This window comes from Myotis yumanensis, unplaced genomic scaffold, assembly GCF_028538775.1.
Source record: "Myotis yumanensis isolate MYYU_CA2020_CCGP unplaced genomic scaffold, mMyoYum1.0.hap1 SCAF_9, whole genome shotgun sequence".
Taxonomy (NCBI): domain Eukaryota; kingdom Metazoa; phylum Chordata; class Mammalia; order Chiroptera; family Vespertilionidae; genus Myotis; species Myotis yumanensis.
In genome coordinates, this window is record NW_027223760.1 from 46,947,090 (window position 1) to 46,967,626 (window position 20,537).

At 41.2% G+C, this 20,537-nt stretch overlaps 2 protein-coding genes and 2 pseudogenes across 5 annotated transcripts in view; 2 read left to right on the forward strand and 2 right to left on the reverse strand.

Annotated features, from left to right (window-relative positions):
- GATAD1 (GATA zinc finger domain containing 1) overlaps positions 1–20,537 on the forward strand; it is a 36,114-nt gene that overhangs the window by 5,461 nt on the left and 10,116 nt on the right. The window contains exons 4-5 of one of the 3 annotated variants that reach the window (XR_011472659.1): positions 1,027–1,210; positions 7,752–7,843. Coding sequence is in view for 1 of the 3 variants with exons in the window: in XM_070424244.1 (XP_070280345.1) it covers positions 1,027–1,210; positions 4,254–4,444 (375 nt within the window). In the remaining 2 variants the exon portion in view is untranslated. Of the gene's footprint in view, positions 1–1,026; positions 1,211–4,253; positions 5,793–7,751; positions 7,844–20,537 lie in introns of those variants that run through there. The other 2 variants (XM_070424244.1, XR_011472658.1) reach the window with 2 other exon arrangements.
- On the reverse strand, positions 10,000–10,193 carry LOC139016641 (small EDRK-rich factor 1 pseudogene; annotated as a pseudogene).
- Positions 10,845–10,929, forward strand: LOC139017075 (U6 spliceosomal RNA; annotated as a pseudogene).
- The window catches only part of PEX1 (peroxisomal biogenesis factor 1), a 47,901-nt gene continuing 46,622 nt past the window's right edge, over positions 19,259–20,537 (reverse strand). For both annotated transcript variants that reach the window (XM_070424242.1, XM_070424243.1), the window contains exon 24: positions 19,259–19,367. In XM_070424242.1, the coding sequence (XP_070280343.1) occupies positions 19,283–19,367 (85 nt within the window). In that variant the 3' untranslated portion in view covers positions 19,259–19,282. The remainder of the gene's footprint in view (positions 19,368–20,537) is intronic.

The following is a 20,537-nucleotide window of genomic DNA, read 5'->3' on the forward strand; positions in this document are numbered from 1 at the left end:
TTGATTCTTGCGATCTTCTGGTCTGCTGTTGGGAGTCTGTATAATGTTCTTTATTTCAGTCAGTGTATGCTTAATTTCTAGTTGGTTCTTTATCACAACATCGAGGGTCTCATTAGATTTTTGAGGATCTCACTACATTTATCGGCAGTCTCACCAGTCTTCTTGAAGATCTCACTACATTTATCGGCAGTCTCACCAGTCTTTTCGAGGGCCTTATTAAATTTATCGGCGGCTTCTAGACAGTTCTTTAAAGACCTTAAAAGTGTGATTTTGAACTCTATATCCAACAGTTTGCTTTCCTCCAATTCTGTCGTTTGTGTCCTGTTTCTTTGTCTCGGCATTTTTTATGCTTCGCTGTGTCGATAGAGTGCCTTTCTGTACTAAGTGTCCCAATTACCTGAGGTAGACACTCTTGGTGCACCCCCTTGTGGGCTTTGTGCACAGTCTTGTTGTAGTTAAGCCTTGATTGTTGTAGTTATCACTGTGAGGAATTGACCTCCAGACCAATTGGCTGTGAGAATCAGCTGTGTCTGCAGTGGGAGAACTTCTGTGCTGGAGACACCCCTCTGGGGCTAGACTTGCTTCTAATGGGGCTTTGGTGCTCCCTATCATTTCTTTGGCTTCAGTTTGTAGTATCTCTTTTCCCTAATTGATGGTTGAGGAGGAAGGTATATAGAGCATATTTTCACCAGATAAGCACTGATTTTCAAGCCAGTATAGAAACAGACTTCTGAGCTAGTGTAGGAACCTCAGCTGCAGCAAGTCACTTAGCAGCACTTCTACAGCTCAATTTTTCTAGCCAAAAAATAGGGACAGTATTGTTGTGATAGAAAAAGTATTTTTATAAGCACATTTTCTCCAGATGCAAGTTGTGTGTGTGTAAAATTTTTTTCATTCAAAAGTGAAACAATTTTAGAATTGGCATCAACCATATACACATCAGTTTATCAGTCCCTCAGTTTCCATTCATAGCTCTGGTGCTGTTCTATTTATTTTACATGTGGGATTATCTTCTATTTCCACCAGGGAGTATATTACCAAATTGGAGATGTTGTTTCTGTGATTGATGAGCAAGATGGGAAATCCTACTATGCCCAGATCCGGGGTTTTATCCAGGACCAGTACTGTGAGAAGAGCGCAGCACTGACGTGGCTCATCCCCACTCTTTCTAGCCCCATGGACCGATTCGATCCTGCATCCTACATCATAGGTGAGTTTGTCAAATGGTACAGGTCCTTGGACCCAGGTAAGTCTCTGTTATTAGGTATAAGAATGCATTAGTCTGCTCAGGCCACCATAACAAAATACCACAGACTGAATGGCTTAAACAACAGAAATTTATTTTCTCATTGTTCTGGAAGCTGGAAGTCCAAGATGAAGGTGCTCTCAGCGTTAGTTGCTGGTGGAGCTCTCTTCCTGGCTTGTGGACTGTCACCTTCTTGTTGTACACAGTCCTTCTTCAGTCTCTTCTTATAAGAACATCAATCCTGGCAGGTTAGGGTTCCACCCTCATGACCTCATTTAACCTTAATAACCTCCCTAAGCCCTGTCTCCAAATGCCATCATTTGAGGGTTAGGGCTTCAACATATGAATTAGGGAGGGGTACAATTCAGTCCATAACAAAGAAGCATAAGTACCATTAAGTACACATAGAGAGCTTTATAGAAAACAGAGAAACATTTTATACAGCTGGGCTTTGAGTGCTGTCAGTTGTTTAGAGTTAGGCCTGTATGCACCTACTAAAAAGTATAAACTATTAAAAGAATTTATTGCTCAGGAACTAGGTTATTTAGGTTACTTATAAAAATCTACTAAAAATAATTTCTTAAGGAACTATCACAGTTATTTCTAGAATCTTACATATTCTCAATATGTATCCTTTTTCATGTCACACATAATCATTCTAGACCAAGCACGTCAAACTCAAAGGCTAACAGGGGCCAAATAAACAAGGTTTAAGTGTATGTGGGCCACAAAAAAACAAAAGTTTCAATTTTCATAGAAATGTAAGTTTATTTCAATAGAGACATGCTGAATACAAAGGGCTGAAATAAATGAGTAATCGTTAACAGAAAATAATAGAACATTTTAATAAAAATTAATATTTTTTCTTGAACATTAACTTACCAGACACTGAATAACTACATAAATTAATAAGTGTAACGCAAATAAACCTATTTTTCTTATTCTCCAAAAGCAAAATATTTCCTGTTGCGCACACCAAACAAGTCAGTACAAGACTAATGACGTGGCAGTCGGCTGCTAAAATATTCACTACTAGTATTAGTGGAGAGAAATGGTGCATCTGCATGTAAGGGAAATGAATGCAACACGATTATAGTAATCAGTCATTAGCGAACATTGTAGTTCTTTATTGATAATTATGTATAACAATATTGTAAAAATTAAGTTACAAAATTTTTATTAAAACATTTCTTACATCCCATTATATTGTCTGGGCCGCAAGTTTGACATGCTTGTTCTAGACCTTTTATAACACATCATTGTCGATCTTTGAAATGGCAGCCACTGTACTCTGACTAATTTCAGTGCTGCCAAAGGAAATGGTACAAATAATTCTTTATGTAGTCTCACAAGAAGTTACTGAGTAATTCAATTTTGAAAGTATTCAGAGTTCTGTACCTCTGAACTTTGTAACCTTTCTGCAATGGGCATGGGTTACTTTTGCACTGAGGAAAAAACACAGCATTTTTTAGGGAGAACTCAGGGACAAATAACATTTCACTGTTATTGTCTCCTGCATGTCAAGTTTGATACATGACCAGTTTTCTGCTTATCTTATATAATAAAAGCCTAATATGCTAAGTGTCCGGTCAGCCGGTCAGCCATTTAACCAATCAAATCGTAATCTATAATGATATAAGCATAATATGCTAATTAGACTGGACGTCCTCCCAAACGACCTTCCGGACGAAGCAGGGTCCTGGGTGCCTGCTGGCGGCCAGAGGGAAGCTCAGGTCCTGGGTGCCAGAGGGATAGCAGGTGCCAGCAGCCTGGGGAAAGAAGGACTGCTCTTGCACAAATTTCTTGCATGAGGCCTCTAGTATGCTAATGATATGCTGAGGCTGCTCAACCACTTGCTATGATGGGCACTGACCACCAGAGGGCAGACAGTTGACCAGTCGACCAGTTGCTATGACATGCACTGACTACCAGTGGGCAGATGCTCTGACCGGTAGGTTAGCTTGCTGCTGGTGTCCGGTTGATCGGGACTGAGCGAGACAGGCCAGACACACCCTGGAGCCCTCCCGTGATACCTCCCCGGCTGGCCAACCTCCAGTATTCCTCCTCGGCCCCAGTAGTGCACCGGTTGTGTCCCTCACCCTGGCCTGCCCCCTCTCGAAATCCAGGATCCCTCGGGGGATGTCGGAGAGCCAGTTTTGGCAGCATGACCAGTTGCTATGACGCGCACGCCACCAGGGGGCAAATGCTCAATGCAGGAGCTGCCCCCTGGTGGTCAGTGCACTCCCACAGGGGAGCACCACTCAGCCAGAAGCTGGGCTCACAGCTGGCGAGCACAGTGGTAGTGGCGGGAGCCTCTCCTGTCTCCATGGCAGCGCTAAGGATGCCCCACTGATGAACATCCCCATGGGGAGCGAGCCTAAGCCATCAGTCAGACATTCCCCGAGGCTGGGCTGAGGGACCCCCTCCCCCCGAGTGCACGAATTACGGGCCTCTACCTGATCGATTGGATAGGATTGTCAGCAGAGGCAGTGATATGACAGAATTTCCTCCAGCTCCTCTCCCACCTCCTCTTCCTCTTCCTCAGATGCCAGAGCACAACCTCGGGGGCCAGACTGTCTGGGTTCATAGCCTATACACTTACTAGCTGTGTGATGTTGGGCAAGTTCCTTAATCCTTGTCTCATTTTCCTCATATGTAAAATGGAAATAATAATAGTGCCTACCACAGAGGGCTTTGCGAGGATTCAATGTATTGATATGTGTCAGTACTAAGAATAGTGCGGGCATATATAATAAACACTGTATAAGGCTAAATATTATTTTATTAAGATTCCTTTCTATATTGAGTCACTGTTTTGGGGAGAATGCTATATTCCTTAAGCAGTTAAAATAGAAAAAATGATGAGTAACTTCATAGTAATATATGTTCCAAGGACTAACGTCAGGTACGACCAGACTGGTTTCTCCTAGTGTCTAGGTATTTTAACATTTTATGATAACGATATCCATGTCCAAAATGTGTTTAACTTTTCCATTGGCGCCTTTAGGACCAGAGGAGGATCTTCCCAGGAAGATGGAATACTTGGAGTTTGTTTGTCATGCACCCTCTGAATATTTCAAGTCACTTTCATCACCATTTCCCACAATTCCCACCAGACCAGAAAAGGGCTATATATGGACTCATGTTGGACCTACTCCTGCAATAACTATTAAGGAAACAGTTGCCAACCATTTGTAGTTTAAAAAGTAAAACTGGATTTCCAGTTATCGTCTATTCATATTACTACAAGATATACCACATGTTCATTTAATGAAATTCTTAGATGGAAAAATGACTAAAAAGTTTTTCCCTACCACACAGTAATCATTAGTTTATTTATTACTAGTCACTTGGAAAACAAAAAAGGATAGAAAAGAATTAAATATATTTTGAAGTTAAATGTTACAGTCTGCATGGGTATCTTCCCAAGGAGACCATTAGAAACAGTGTCTATTTTTTATCCATAATTTATTTATAGAAACTCATAAAATGGATTGTTTTTTTCTATAAGGACAAAATATGAATTAAGGTTTGGATTTCTGATGGACTTAACTCAATAAAATGTAGCTATGACCAGTTTATCTGTCACAAAGTTACACAAACTTCTATATAGGAAATGCCATGGCAGACTGCTGGCTGCTTTAACCTGAAGGAAAGTGATCGGTGGATAATTTTATTAGCTCAGGCCATTCAAATTTGCATCTAATTCTTCTGTAGCAAAGAGGGATTCAGAATCATTTTGTTGATCTTAATATCAGTTATCAGTCAAAACAAGCCTTTCAATCAAACCATAAGATTTTATAGTGCAGACAGTTAACTTCACTAAAGCACACAGGAAACACTGACAGTTGAGGTACCCCACTTGGTCGTTTCTTGACCATTAGAACAGCCATTAGTCATAAAAATGATTAATAGGTCAACTATAATTGAAAAATTTTAAATTTTTTGTAATTAAAAATAAAGGTTTAATAGATCGTTAGCATTGATATCTAAAGAAGTCTACCCCAAAGTTAAACCACCTGCTATAAACTCATAATAATGGGCTTAAAGCAATACATTGGATTTAGAAGGCCTGTTGTTTGTGACATTTCCCAGAATTCAGGTACAGGTTCACTTCAAGTGCAAGTCAGTGAAGTCAGGGTGCAACAGTGTGAAATGGGAGGAAGTGGAGCTTGTGCACACTTGCCTCCTCTTCTGACTTAGCATTTTTTAACCCAGAAGAATTTGTCAGGACCTAATTTAATCAGAATGATTTTGAAATGTAGCACTATTAACTGTTACCCCTTTCTACCCAGGTACGGTTTGTGTGTTAGAAGGAAGCAGCTGGAGATAGTTTTATGTCCATAGTTAGCTCTCTGTAGTTATCTTTCTGTTCACAAAAATTATAGTAAAATTGATTGTAAATACCATTGTAAATAACTATCTAAATGCTAATGTTCAATGTATTTTAAATGTATTAAAATGTATTTTAAAAAACACATTTTAATACAATGTATTTTTCACTATGTATTTTCCACAATGTATTAAAATGTATTTTTGCAATGTATTTACTTTTGGTTTATTTCATTTAAACAATTAAATAGGGCTTTCTATCAAAAATGGTATACACAGAAAACAGCAGTGTTGTAGTATTCATAAGTTGGAGGGACAGCTTCCTTATCAATATATAATAGATTTTAAGAAAATCAAAGTGGCTGACTGATAAAATGAACACTTAATGCAAGATATTTATTAAAATCAGGAAATATTTTAAAACCAGAGTATATACTGACTTTATATAAATACTTGTATCATTTATTTTATTTTTTTGTTGCAGCATCTTTTAAAATAGGTTGAATTTTTACTTCCTTCCTCAACGAACACCGATGGCTCCCATTGCTTACAGGGTAGATTCATACCTATTTTCCTATTGTCAAAGGCCTGCCCCAGTCTAGTCCCAACCTGGTCTCCCCCTTCTTACCACCACTGAAATGTTACCTGGACACTTTCCTCATTTTTCTGACTCTGAGTTCATACTCTTTTCTCCAACTCCACACAACAAGGGCTTTTCTTCTTTTCTCCCCCATATCCTGAATCAATTCATTGTTTTTATTGCATCTATAAAATAGCACAAAGAAGTCTGAAGAACCATGCAGCATCTTGCAGCTTAGATCCTATTCAGCCTGCTGAACTGTTCCTTTTTCAGGAACACGGATACCCTGCAAAATTCTGATAACCTTGTTACCACCTATTGTGGCTCACTTAGGGCCCTCAACTCTGTCTCTCCATGGGACCTCCCAGATTCCCTTGGCTCCTTTAAATCAATCTCTATTTTATTCTGTTATATTGCATTTAAATTTCTACTTCTGTTGGCCCCACCCCCACCCCTGTGTTTCCTGGGGGCAGAGATGGTGTGTTTTACTTAGCTCTGCAACTCCCCCAGCACCTAATCCAGTTCCTGGCTTATGGGAGGAGCTGAGTGTAGAGTTCACATTTGATGTTCTTAAGATGGCTGTTGATACTTTACTTAATACTAGTTCATCGTAACTTTGGCTTAAACTTCAAATTCTCTTGTGAACAGCCACCTCAAGTGGAATTTCAAATTGTTATATTCTACATTAGTATTAGATTGTTTTCATATTGTTTTAACAGGAGGTTCTTAAGATGATCTTTAATGCTCTTAAACAAATCTTAACGTGAGTAGCTGAAAAGATTATCCCAAACCATTCAAGTTCTTGGCTTTGAAAGGCTTTCCAGGTCTGTTTTCCATAGAGAAGTCTGAAACATAACTGCATCTCAGCCATAAGTAAGTGAAAGCATAAGGGCACTGGGATAATACACATAGTTATTTTACATGTGTGTGTACATAGATACATAGACATGTTGCACATACTCAGAATGATGTTCTGTCATGGACCAGAAAAGGGAGGGGCGTTTTGTGGATTTTGTTTTGCCACCCTGGCCCTGTTTTAGGAACTGTTTTTACTTCATACCAAATGTGTGAACCATACCTTTTGTAGGAAGGTGTATCTCCTACACCCCAAAAATATAAACCAAGAGGTCAGCTCCAGGGAGAAATAAGGAATGCCTAAGTTATTGTGCCTTTGTGTGTGTTTTCTCTATACTTTTCAGTATTTTCCAACTTTCCTACAATGAGCATATATACACAGACACATTTGTTTGCAGGCTGCCCAACTGGCGTGGGACCACCAATTTTTACTCCATAAGTACATTCTTAGAACATTTAATAAATAGTAGCTCTTAAACTCTTGTAAGGGAGATCAACAGCATGCTGAGGAAATAAACTCTGGTGTTTACTTTGATAGATTCACTTAGTAATTCTAGGAAATAACTCAGATGTGACATTTTTCGGCTTCGCTTCATCAGCCCTGGGCCAGGCAAGGTTTAGCTCTGTGATGAAGGGCACCTGCCTCATCCAAGTTAGAGGCTTGGCAAGCATGAGAGGTTGGTGCAGGTTCAAGTTTGTCCTTTCTCTCTCCCACTTCAAGTCTATCTTCCCTTCCAGACTGCCTGCCCTGCTGATTTTAGGCCTGGGGCCCAGATGCAGAAGCAAAAGCCTTACACAGACTCTTCCACAGGCTCCCACAATTGTGTCAGGTAACACCTCTCTCACAGCTCCTTTATTCTCTATCAGCGGTTCTCAAACCTGTGGGTCTCGACCCCTTTGGGGGTCAAACGACCCTTTCACAGGGGTTCCCTAAGACCATCCTGCATATCAGATATTTACATTACGATTCATAACAGTAGCAACATTACAGTTATGAAGTAGCAATGAAAATAATTTTATGGTTGGATTACAACATGAGGGAACTGTATTTAAAGGGCCAGAAGATTGAGAACCACTATTCTATATCATTGCTAGTGTCCTGTTTCTCTGATCAAGTCCTGATGCTGAAATGCTGATAAGTCCCTGCTGTTTTTCATTATAAGCTACGTAGAATTACTTGGCCTTAAAAAAAAACCTATGTATATGTATTACTTTGATATATAACTATGTATATGTATTACTTTGATATGTTTTTTTACAATGAAAAGTAATGAAGGAAACCATTTAGACTAGAGAAAAATGAACAGATTATTGGATGATAAAATTAATTTCTATCTGTCACAAAATGTGGATACAAAATTAAAAACCAAACAACTTTTTCTTTTTTCTGTTAAAGAAATGGAATCATTAACTCATATTTCTTTTTTTTTTTTTAATATATTTTATTGATTTTTTACAGAGAGGAAGGGAGAGAGATAGAGAGTTAGAAACATCGATGAGAGAGAAACATCGATCAGCTGCCTCCTGCACACTCCCTACTGGGGATATGCCCGCAACCAAGGTACATGCCCTTGACCGGAATCGAACCTGGGACCTTTCAGTCTGCAGGCTGACGCTCTATCCACTGAGCCAAACCGGTTTCGGCAAACTCATATTTCTTATTCAACACGACAGACTGGCATGTAATTACTCAACTACAAGCCAAAAAACTACAATCATAGCCTCAACTTCTTGTAACATCACTATTTCCAATTACTTTAACTTTTATGTTAGAAGCTGGGTAGAAGGGAGGAGGTTTATAACAAAAACATCTATATGCCTTGCCCTGGCCGGGTGGCTCAGTTAGTTGGACTGTGGGCCTTACACCGAAAGGTTGTGGGTTTGCTTCTTGGTCAGGGCACATACCTAGGCTTTGGGTTCAAAACCTGGTCGGGGCCAATACAAAAGGCAACCAACTGATGTTTCTCACATCAGTGTTTCTCTTTTCCTTCCTCTCTCTAAAATCAATTAAAACACATCCTCAGGCAAGGATTTAAAAAATATATAACAAAAAACCCCACCCCACCTATATACCTAAAATACTTCTCCCCATGGATCTGGAAAGTGTGAGTAAAAAAGAAACAGTAACTTCAGAATGAAGGATAAAGGTGCTGCTGTAAAAATATAATTTTTTAAAAAACACAAATCTTTCAGCCTAGAAATCCTCTCCACAAACGTAACAGCAGAAGAAAACACTGTTTTATCCACTGAGCATTAAATCGGAGTGATGCTTCCCGCAGGCACTTGGCCAAGAGATTGATTGCAAAGACAGAGCTTTCAACCCTTTCTAGAGCCAAACAGATTGGACCCATTGCATATAAGTCCTCAAGATAAACAATAACTAGTTATTAACTGAGAGAACTCGACAGCACCAATAGTTACACACATTTCTTCCTAACACAACCTGGTAACTGGGGTGAGCACCTACACGAACTAATCATCCAGAGGGTGGGGGGACAAACTCTCTCTATGACAGGAAGTACTGTTGCAACCTGGAGCTAGCCTCCTGTGTCCCACAGACACGGGGAGCGGTACCACCTCCCGATGCTCGTATTGCAAAGAGATGGCTCCCAGGTCGTGGAGAAGGACATTCCTGTTTTTACATAAAGCTGACAGGGCTTATTTAGTTTCTAAAAAAATACATTTCAACGAGACTGAGAAAATACTTGTATTGATAACTTTTCTAAGGTAGATATTCTGGCAAGAAGGGCGGGGGAGTAAATCTCTTCCCTTATTTATTTTTTTTTCACATGCATGGTTAGTGTTTCATTCTCTGAAGAATGGTTCTGAAACATTACACTAAGTCCGACTGAAAGGTAAAGTTTAAAATAGTTTTTATAGAGATATGTTGTAACATATGTAATGACATTGTTCACTCTACAAACCTCGATCATAAAGCCTATAATACACCTAGTTGGCAGTAGCACCAGGTTTTCCCAGTTGTCAGTCATCGTTTTTCTCTTGTCTGCATGGACTTCTTCTCATGAGCTGCTTTCCGCTTTTGTTGCATGATCTCAGAGTCTGTTTTCCCTGAGAGGTAGTCAAGCTATCCTCTTTTCTTTTTCCCTTGCTAATTTCCTGGGATTTCTTCATGTTTTTCTGGCGGGCAAGTTCTCGTTGATTTCCACGGGCCAAACCCATCACCGCACCGGGCCCGGAAGAGAGTGACTCGGAGAAGCACAGGCTTCCTCGCATGCCTCTCTTCCCTTATTTTTAACAGGAATGAAGCCTCTCGTTTGAAGGTCCCATTGGCCTTACGGAGCACTCTGTACATTGGGAAGAGGCAGTGGGCAGCTCTGACACAGGTCCTCGTGGCAGGTCACTGGCATTCTGGTATCTTTGCCAGCGTTTCAAGGTGGAGGCCACGTCAGGGTTTGGGTAGAGACCCGGCGCTGGATTCCATGCTCAGCTCACCCAGAAGCCTTGGGAGGGCACGGCCTGCACAGCCACACCTGGTGACCTCATCACCGTGGCTGTTAACAGGTCTAAGAGGCCCTGAATTTACTTACAAAGGCCAAAAACTGCTCCTGGGCCGGGGGAAAGCTCATTGTCTGTTCAGTCTCTGCCAGGAGCACTTGTCAGTGCTCTGTGCCTGCAGCATTACAAACATATCTCATTTAATAATCCGCCAACTATCTCAATACGCCATCTTACGATTTTGCACCTGTGCTGAGATCCTGCTGTCCTCCCCCACCTTTATACCAACGAGTCACAAACACATCAGAATCACCTCTGCGGCTTAAAAAAAGCAAACAGTGCTCGCTTCGGCAGCACATACACTAAAAAAAAAAAAAAAAAAAAAGGAACAATACAGAGAAGATTAGCATGGCCCCTGCACAAGGATGACACGCAAATTCATGAAGCGTTCTATATAAAAAAGTAATAAAAAAGCAAACAAACTGCCACTGCTGCTCCAAGGTTCCCCAGCTACCAATTAAATTAGAGCCTCCGAGAGTGAGACTGGGGCCTCACTGGGTTCCAGAGAATCTAGTAAAACCTAAATAGATTTTAAAAACGTTCAAAGTGTCGAGGTGATTCTAAAATGCCCCCAGAAATGAGAAGCACTGCTGAGGCTCGTTCTCTTGTATAGATTCTAAAGTTCACCTGATAGAAGCTTGCGTTTCTACAAAGGGAGAAGGAGATCTGCCAGTGTCCTGATTTGGGACAATGTAGGAAGATAATCAAAGGCCTGTTTATACCGTTAACCTCCAAGAAGGTAACTCATCTATGGGGGCCCAGAAAATGGAGGTTCCCTCACGACCTAAACCTGCACCAGTGAGGCCGGCCTTACAGGGAGCAGCTGTGCAGCCCCCGGCTCAGCTGCAGGCGGTTGACCTGAGCCCGGACGCAGGCCTCCAGCCAATCCCGCTCCGTTTCCCGGGTCTCCTCCGCCCCGCACGGGTCCCTCGCCCCCAGCATACGGGGGGAACGGGGCTCCACGGCCTGCGGGCTCTGGCTCCCCCGTTCCTGGCCGTTTTCTCCGGAATAAAGGACATCGCACTTGTTACTAAACTGTTTTAGTTTTGTCCACTGGAAGCTTTGGCGACAAGATGGGCGGGAAGGCAGGTGCGGAGGATTCGGCCCCCAAGCGCAGGGAAGGACGCTGGCCGCAGCTCGCCTCTCGGTAAGTTTCCCTCGGGCTGAGCTCCGCTTGTGCTGGGTCCTGAGCTCTTGGAGTTTGTTGGTCCTAAAACTGTGTTTGTCCTAAGCCGGTGGAAACCTGCGGTGTGAGAGCCCAGAGGTTTCATGGGGAGACCCAGTGGGCCACATTTGGGGTGTAGCCGCCCTCAGCCACAGGGTCCTGAGGCGAACCAGGAGGATTTCTAGGAGGGAAAACAATGGGTACCCCTCCATCTAAGAAAGCAAGAGAGCAGCCCTCGGGACTCCCTGAAACTCCTGCTAACTCAGCATAAACTGCGGGGGGACCTGGGGAAGTAAATTAAGAAATTCAGGCTGTTGATCAGTGACACATCAACACTGAAGTAGGCAGGCCTGGCTGTGGCTCAGTTGGTTAGAGTGTCCACCAGCCACACCAAACTTGTGGGTTCTCCCTGGTCAGGGAACATACAAGAATCAGCCAGTGAAGGCATATCAGTGGAACAACAAATTGATAGTTCGTTCTCTCTTCAATCAATAAATTAAAAAAAAAAAACTCAAAATAGGCATAAGTCAGACTATTAAAAGCCTGACTTTTATTTCCCAATTACCATTGACATATCCTCCTATATAATAAAAGGCTAATATGCAAATTGTCCCCTTGGGAGTTCGTCACCACTTGCTATGACATGGGGAGGAGGGGCAGAACAGAGGAAGGCTCCAGCAGGCAGCCCGCAGCTGGGGGAAGGAAGGCCCTGATCCCTCCAATAAATCTAGTACCCACCTGGCACCATACATAGTTATTACAATATTACTGACTATATTCCCTATGTTGTGCTTTATAGCCCCATGACTATTTTATAACAGCTGATTTGTACTCCTTAATCCCTCCCCCTTTTTCGCCTAGCCTCCCAAGCTCCTTCCTTTCTATATATGAGTTTTTATCAGTTTACTAGAGGCCCAGCATATGAAATTCATGCATGGGTAGGGTCCCTAAGCCTGGCTTGCGATCAGGACCAATTTTCCCCAGCAGCTGGCCCCACCCCCGGTTCCCCATTCCCCATCAGGCAATCAGGGCCTGCGGCCTGGGGGCAGCCCCCTGGTGGTCAGTGCACGTCATAGCGACTGGTCATTCTGTCATCCAGTCAATTTGCATGTTATGCTTTTATATATAGATAGATTCTCTGTATCTATTAGTTTGTTAATTTATTTTGTTTTTTAAATTCTACTTATAAGTGAAATCATATGATATTTGTCTTTCTCTGACTTATTTCACTTAGCATAATAACCTCCAGGTCTATCCATGTTATTGCAAATGGCAATATTTCATTCTTTTTTTTATTGCTGAGTGATATTCCATTGTATATATGCACCATTTCTTCTTTATTCATTTGTCTATCGATGGACACTTAGGTTGCTTCCATATCTTGGCTATTGCAAATAATGCTGGAATGAACATGGAATGAAGATCTTTTTGAATTCGTGTTTTGGATTTCTTCTGATATATTTCCAGAAGTGGAATTGCTGGGTCATAAGGCAGTTCTATTATTTAATTTTTTGAGGAACCTCCATACTGTTTTCCATAGTGGCTGCACCAATCTGCATTCCCACCAATAGTGCATATCCAAAAAATGTTACTGGGAGTGATATAGAAGAGTTTAATGCTAGGAACGTATGGTTTCAGGTCTTATAGTTAAGTCTTAAATCCATTTTTAGTTTATTCTTGTATGTAGTGTAAGAAAGTGACCTAGTTTATTTATCTTTGCTTTTATCTGTCCAGTTTTCCCTGCATGATTTATTGAATAGACTGTCTTCACCCCATTGTATGTACTTGCTTCTTTTGTCATCATAAATTGATTATATAGGTATGGGTTTATTTTTGGATTCTCTATTCTATTCCATTGATCCGTGTGTCTGTTTTTATGACAGTTCCATGCTGTTTTGATTACCATAGGCTTGTAGTATAGTTTGATATCAGGTAGCATGATACCTCCAACTTTGTTCTTCTTTCCTAAGATTGAAAAGCCTGACTTTTAAGTCTTTTAGGTCCACAAAAACATTGCGTGTGCAATGATTTTAAAATTCTGTAATCCCTTTAAAGTTGGGAAGGGTGAACTAATTCGATAATTGATCCAGATAATCTTGTGGTGGGATAAATTTAATGATAATTCCACGTATTCGAATTTACTGGAGAACATGAGAGATTCCAAATGCTGCTGAATAAAAGTTGCATCAAAGAAAAAAAAAATTCTACCTACTGTAGAATTTTATAATAGTTTTGTAACTCTAAGGCAGGGGTTCTCAACCTTCTGGCCCTTTAAATACAGTTCCTCATGTTGTGACCCAATCATAAAATTAATTTCGTTGCTACTTCGTAACTGTAATGTTGCTACTGTTATGAATCATAATGTAAATATCTGATATGCAGGATGGTCTTAGGCGACCCCTGTGAAAGGGTCGCTCGACCGCCAAAGGGGTCACGACCCATAGGTTGAGAACCGCTGCTCTAAGGCATGCTTTCACTTATATGCATTTTACTTTACTGAGAAAGCTGTAGGTTTAAAGTGTTTTGTGCATGCGTGTGTGTGTGTGTGTTCAACCTGCATACATATATGATCATAAAATAATAAAGCAATTCTATATTCTAGTACTTTATTCCTATTTATGCCAATGTTTTTCAATTTACAAGTCTCAACCCACGAATGGGCCAAAACTAGCATTACTTTTATGAAATACAACAAAATGAGAAAGAATAGAGTAGAATAAGAGAGAATGGAAAGTATCAGAGAACATCTCATGTGGTAAGAGCTGGTATTGTTTGGTGAAAGTTGTTTCAGCAGTGTGCATGTATAACCTGGATCGCGAGTAAAATGTATTACTCCGGGTTGTGGTTAAAGTGATTTAAAAATCAGTAGTTTAGATCCTGGTATTTTTACTTTGTAAGAAGCTGTAGCACCCCCTTTAACTGGCACTGGTTTCTACGAAGTATCTGAGTAATAGGTCAGAGCAAATATGTAGGCCAAAATGAGTCATTTCAATTTCCTGTCTAAAACTCGAGGCAGAATTTCTCTGTGGACATATGGTTGATGGTATTTGTTATTCTGGGATACTCCTTAGCTTTTAGTTGTTGACTTGTTTTATTCTTTGAAACTTCCTAGGAGGGTGAGTCTTATGCTAGTTTTCCCTAAAATATCAGGTTATCTAGGAAACTAGTAAATTCCATGGATTAATGCCATTGTCCAGTGTTTTACATTTAACATTTTAATTTTCCTCTTTATACCTATGAGCATTGAGTATTTTACTGTAGGAAAAAAGATGCCCATCCCAATTTTAAGAATCCGTGCTTCTGTCTCCTGCAACTATTGTAGAGGCCAATTTCCATTGCTTTTACAATCAAACTGATTCCTGCTCTAATCTAAAAAAAAAAAGTTAAGGACTAACATATTAGCTAGATTGTTTTGTTTTTCTTTCCCCCTTCCTTATTTACTCAAAGGAGGATCATTCCAATTTCAGTTGAGAAATAAGGACAATTCATTCACACATATTGGTCATTTATTTATTTAGTGACCCCCCAGTACAAGGCACTGCTCTTGATTACAGCAGTGAACAATGTGCATGGGAACCCAGCCCTTTGTGGAATTTTCAGTACACCGTGGAGACAATGGATATGGTTTAAAAAAAACCTGTAAATTAGTAGTCAGGGCTCACAATACATGTTCTCCCAGTCAGACTCTTAGTAGATGACTATATTTCAGTTTAGGAATTTTTTTTAAATCTTTATTGTTCAGATTATTACAGTTGTTCCTCTTTTTTCCCCCCATAGCTCCCCTCCACCTGGTTCCCACCCCACCTTCTGCCCTTAACGCCCCCCCCCAACTGTCCTCATCCATAGTGTACGATTTTTGTCCAGTCTCTTCCTGCACCCCCACACCCCTTCCCCCCCCCCCCCCCCCCGAGAATAGTCCACTCCCTTTCTAGCCCCTGATTCTGTTACATTCACCAGTTTATTCCGCTCATCAGATTATTTATTCACTTGATTTTCAGATTCACTTGTTGATAGATGTGTATTTGTTCATAATTTGTATCTTTACATTTTTCTTCTTCCTCCTCTTCTTCTTCTTTTTTTTTAAAAATATATTTTATTGATTTTTTACAGAGAGGAAGGGAGAGAGATAGAGAGTTAGAAACATCGATGAGAGAGAAACATCGATCAGCTGCCTCCTGCACATCTCCCACTGGGGATGTGCCCGCAACCCAGGTACATGCCCTTGACCGGAATTGAACCTGGGACCGTTCAGTCCGCAGGCCGATGCTCTGTCCACTGAGCCAAACTGGTTTCGGCTTTCCTCCTCTTCTTAAAGGATACCTTTCAGCATTTCATATAATACTGGTTTGGTGGTGATGAACTCCTTTAGCTTTTTCTTATCAGTGAAGCTCTTTATCTGACCTTCTATTCTGAATGATAGCTTTGCTGGGTAATCTTGGTTGTAGGTTCTTGCTATTCATCACTTTGAATATTTCTTGCCACTCCCTTCTGGCCTGCATAGTTTCTGTTGAGCTGACAATTGAATGGCTACTCCCTTGTAGGTAACTGTTTTTCTCTTGCTGCTTTTAGGATTCTCTCTTTGTCTTTTGCTCTTGGCATTTTAATTATGATGTGTCTTGGTGTGGTCCTCTTTGGATTCCTTTTGTTTGGGGTTCTCTGAGCATCCTGGAATTGTAAGTCTATTTCTTTCACCAGGTAGGGGAAGTTTTCTGTCATTATTTCTTCAAATAGGTTTTCAATATCTTGCTCCTCTCTTCTTCTGGCATCCCCATAATTCGGATGTTGGTATGCTTGAAGTTGTCCCAGAGGCTCCTTACACTGTCTTCATATTTTTGGATTCTTTTTTCATTTTGCTTTTCCAGTTGGGTGTTTTTTACTTCTTCGTATTTCAAATCTTTGACTTGATTCTTGCAATCCTCTAGTCTGCCGTTGGAATTCTGTATAATATTCTTTATTTCAGTCAGTATATGCTTAATTTCTAGTTGGTCCTCTTTCATATCCTCGAGGGTCTCACTAAATTTATCGGCGGTTTCTAGAAAATTCTTGAAAAACCTTAGAAGTGTGGTTTTGAACTCTATATCCAGTTGTTTGCTTTCCTCCATTTCTGTCATTTGTGAACTGTTTCTTTGTCTCCACATTTTTTATGCTTCCCTGTGTTGATAGAATGGCTTTCTATGCTAGGTGTCCTATAGGGCCCAGTATCTCAGCCTCCCCAATTACCTGAGGTGGACTCTTTTGGCGCACCCCTTTGTGGGCTGTGTGCACAGACTTGTTGTAGTTAAGCCTTGATTGTAGTTGGTATCACTGGGAGGAATTGACCTCCAGGCCAATTGGCTGTGAGAATCAGCTGTGTCTGCAGTGGGAGAACTTCTATGCTGGAGACACCCTTCTGGGGCAAGACTTGCTTCAGTGGGGCTTTGGTGCTCACTGAGTCTGCCCCCTGAGTGTGTCCCTTATGGATCTGAGGAGTTGTAATCTGGATGGTCCCACTCTGACCACTGGGTACACTGGCACTTGGATCTCTAAGGAGGTGCTAATTTAGCCTCTGCCTGAGGCTACCCAGCAGGAGCTATGGAGAGATCTGCAGATTCCTCTTCTTTGTTTGGGGTTTGGAGATGCCCACATGAGGCCCAGCTGTGAAGCAATGCAAGCTGCTGTGGGGCCTTGGGCCTTCTTTTGGATGTTCTGGGTCTCTCTGACCCAGCTGCAGTTAGGTAATTTTAGATTGCAAAGGGCCAGGTTATTCATATGCAAAAGCCTCTGTGCACAGCTTGGGTGGGGCGGGGTCTCAGGGGATCAACAGGGCGGAGCAAGCAGCTATGGCTGCTCCTCAGTCCTACCCTAAGAGTCCCGGTAATCACTGCAAGCACCTCTGAGAGAAAGCCGCCCTCGAGTTCTGCCCGATGCCAGACAGTCCAGTTTCTCCCCGTATGAGTCTGGGTCCCCAGAGACTCGCCCGGAACTGGAGTTCAGAGCAGTCGGGAGCTTGTGTCCGTCCTTATTGAAAAAGACAACCATGTCCTCAGTTGCCAGCCCTTTCCACGTGCGCCTCCGTACCTCTGCACTTTACTTCTGCACCTCCCGAGTCTCAGTGTGCTTTTCTCTTTCCTTCTAGTTGTAGAATTTCCACTCAGCCAGCCTTCCTGTGGTTCTGGATGATGTTTGTTTTGTCTTTTAGTTGTATTTTTGAAGTGTTTGTGCAAGGCAGCAATTTCCGATTTTTACCTATGCTGCCATCTTGGTTTCTCCCTTCTGTTTTCTTGCTCTGCCATCGGTTGTTGTTGGTTTTCACCTCATGTTTACAGGATGCTTGTTGCATCTCCAGACATTGTGCCCTCATTCCAGGAAGAAAGCCGAGGGACTTCTACCAATCTACACTCTGGTCTAGAACTATGTTCTCACAGTCATGCATGGCTGTAATGAAGCTCATGTGACTCAGTAATTCACTTTCCAGGGAGCACAGGAAAGCAAGGGGGAGGGCCTTGGAATGGATGTTGAATGAATCAGTCTATGAATCCCCAATTGGTGGGGATGCAAGTGGGAGATGTGATTTCAGTCGGGATGGGTGGGTCCTGGAGTAGAAGTCAGGCAGCTGCCACATGAGAGGCCAGGTGCATGTAGCTTCCATATTCAGCAGCAAAGCCCACAATTAGGCAGTACCTGGGGTCTTTGGTGCTAATTGTAGGGTTCTTAAGACCAAAATAGATGGTCCTACTTGATTCTTGTAATTGAAAATTTTCCCTTTAGTAAACAAAGGAGTGATTTATCACACATCAGTGAATTAGAGTTTTACATGTGATGTGTTGGCTGGAGTCACGGAACATGATATATATAACAGAAGTACAAATTACCAGCCGCGGCCTCATAATTAGCTGCAGAAAGGGCAATACTTGCTGCCTGGACATTTTTCTTTGCTGTCTCATGTTCCTTGTATGTATATTTCACCTAACTTTCTCCTTTTTCCTTTCCCCTTACCACATTACTACACAGTTTGTGTTGATAGTGGCTGACTGTACAATGTAGTTCATGGATTCAATATTGAAATAAAGTCAAGGTGAAGCGGGGGGAGGAATGGACATCACTCAAGACCCTGGCCTTGGAGCTGGATGGAGTGTATAGGGGGATGTGATTCATTTCTGGTCAAGGGAATAATTAAACTTATTTGAATTTTGTAAAAATGGCACATTTGTTGATATAAGAAGAAAAGGTAATTGGATTTGTGAAAAATAGGGTATTTTGTTTCCTAAACAGTCAAGAAGTTGCTAAGCATAAAACTTGTCAAATGCAAGAAAGATATTGAATATGCAATTGTTAGGTCTAAGAAATGTATTTAATTACATTCTCTACTATTTGGCCAATGTTATTTCATTAAGGATTTAATATATATTTATAGGAAATAAGAAAGAATTTATTATAAATATCCCAATTTATTATATAATATTAATCTCAAGTAATCCTTATCATTATATAACCACAGGTTTACAAATTTGTAGTTTTATAAAGTTAATTATTAAATAAAAAAGAAATTTACAGACACCATATTTACTGTTACAATACAGACAAGTCACACACACAAAAAAAGTTTATTTTATGCTAGGGTTACTTTCTGCCCAGGCCGAAACATTATTCCACTTTGATTTTTCCTCTTCTTTGGATTTTGAAAGTTTTCATACCTTAAAAAAGAAGTGAGATAATATTTAATACATGTCAATGCTAAAATTACAAGACAATGGATTCTTTGCAAATAGAATTATGTTTTAAGAAACATAAGGGAAACTGGAAAAAAGTGCTCATAACAGAAATTAAAGTTCTTACAAATATATTTTCAAAAGTTGAACATCCCTCTAGACAAAGGAGCAAAGGGGATAAACAGACAATTTAGAAAGATAAAGTACAAATGGCAACGAGTAATATAAAAGTATAACCTTTATAGTTACACTGCTGATCTAAACTTAGAAAAAGGAAAAGGACTCTCCCACTGTCCAGGAGACTGAGTATAACCTTTATAGTTATACTTTCATATTACTTATGTTGAGGGGAGCAGAATTGGTCACCCCAAAATGTGCCACTTTGGCAGGTGCATCATTTTGAGCTGAAAGGAATCAAGATCCAGCAGACTCAGAAGGAAGCAGCTTTTTACCGCCCCCACAACTGCCTCGAATTGAGATAGGGGGCCTGTGCCAGAAAGGCAGCCATACCAGAGTAACTATCTGAAAGCCTTACCTGCACGGCAGGGCAAACACAGATTAGCACACACCTGCTCCTCTCTTCTGGCTGTGAATCGCCTTCCTCCCCCTGTCCCCTTTGAAGCCCTGGCCCCATCCCTTGCCTTAGCTCAGAATAGCACAGAAGCTTCAACTGCCTCGCTGCCTCTGAGTCTCACATTTTTATGTGGCTCCCATAGGCACAAAATTAAATGGGACCTCTGACCAGAGCTGGCGAAGGTAAGAACTGTTACCGCCTCAGTCACCTGGACAGTGGGAGAGTCCTTTTCCTTTTCCTAAGTTTAGATCAGCAGGAAAAAATACTTGTATGAACTAGTTTCTTGGGTATAGTGACTGATAAAGATTTGTTATAAGTACTCATTTTCTATTGGTCCTTTCCCCCTTTTGTCTTTTATCATAAGGAGGAAAATCCTAGGGTAGAAAGTAGGTAAGTCCTGTAAGCCCGTGGTTTGAGCCAGCCCTGCACCTGTTTTGGGAGACTTTGATGCGGGTCCCCTATTTAAAAAAACTGAAAGAGGTTTTCCTCTCATCTTGTTCTGTCTTGAGAGTTTGGCTTTGTAACCAGTGAGAATATTCTCTCTGGCCTTGGTCAGCCAAAAGATGCAAGTACCGGTTTGT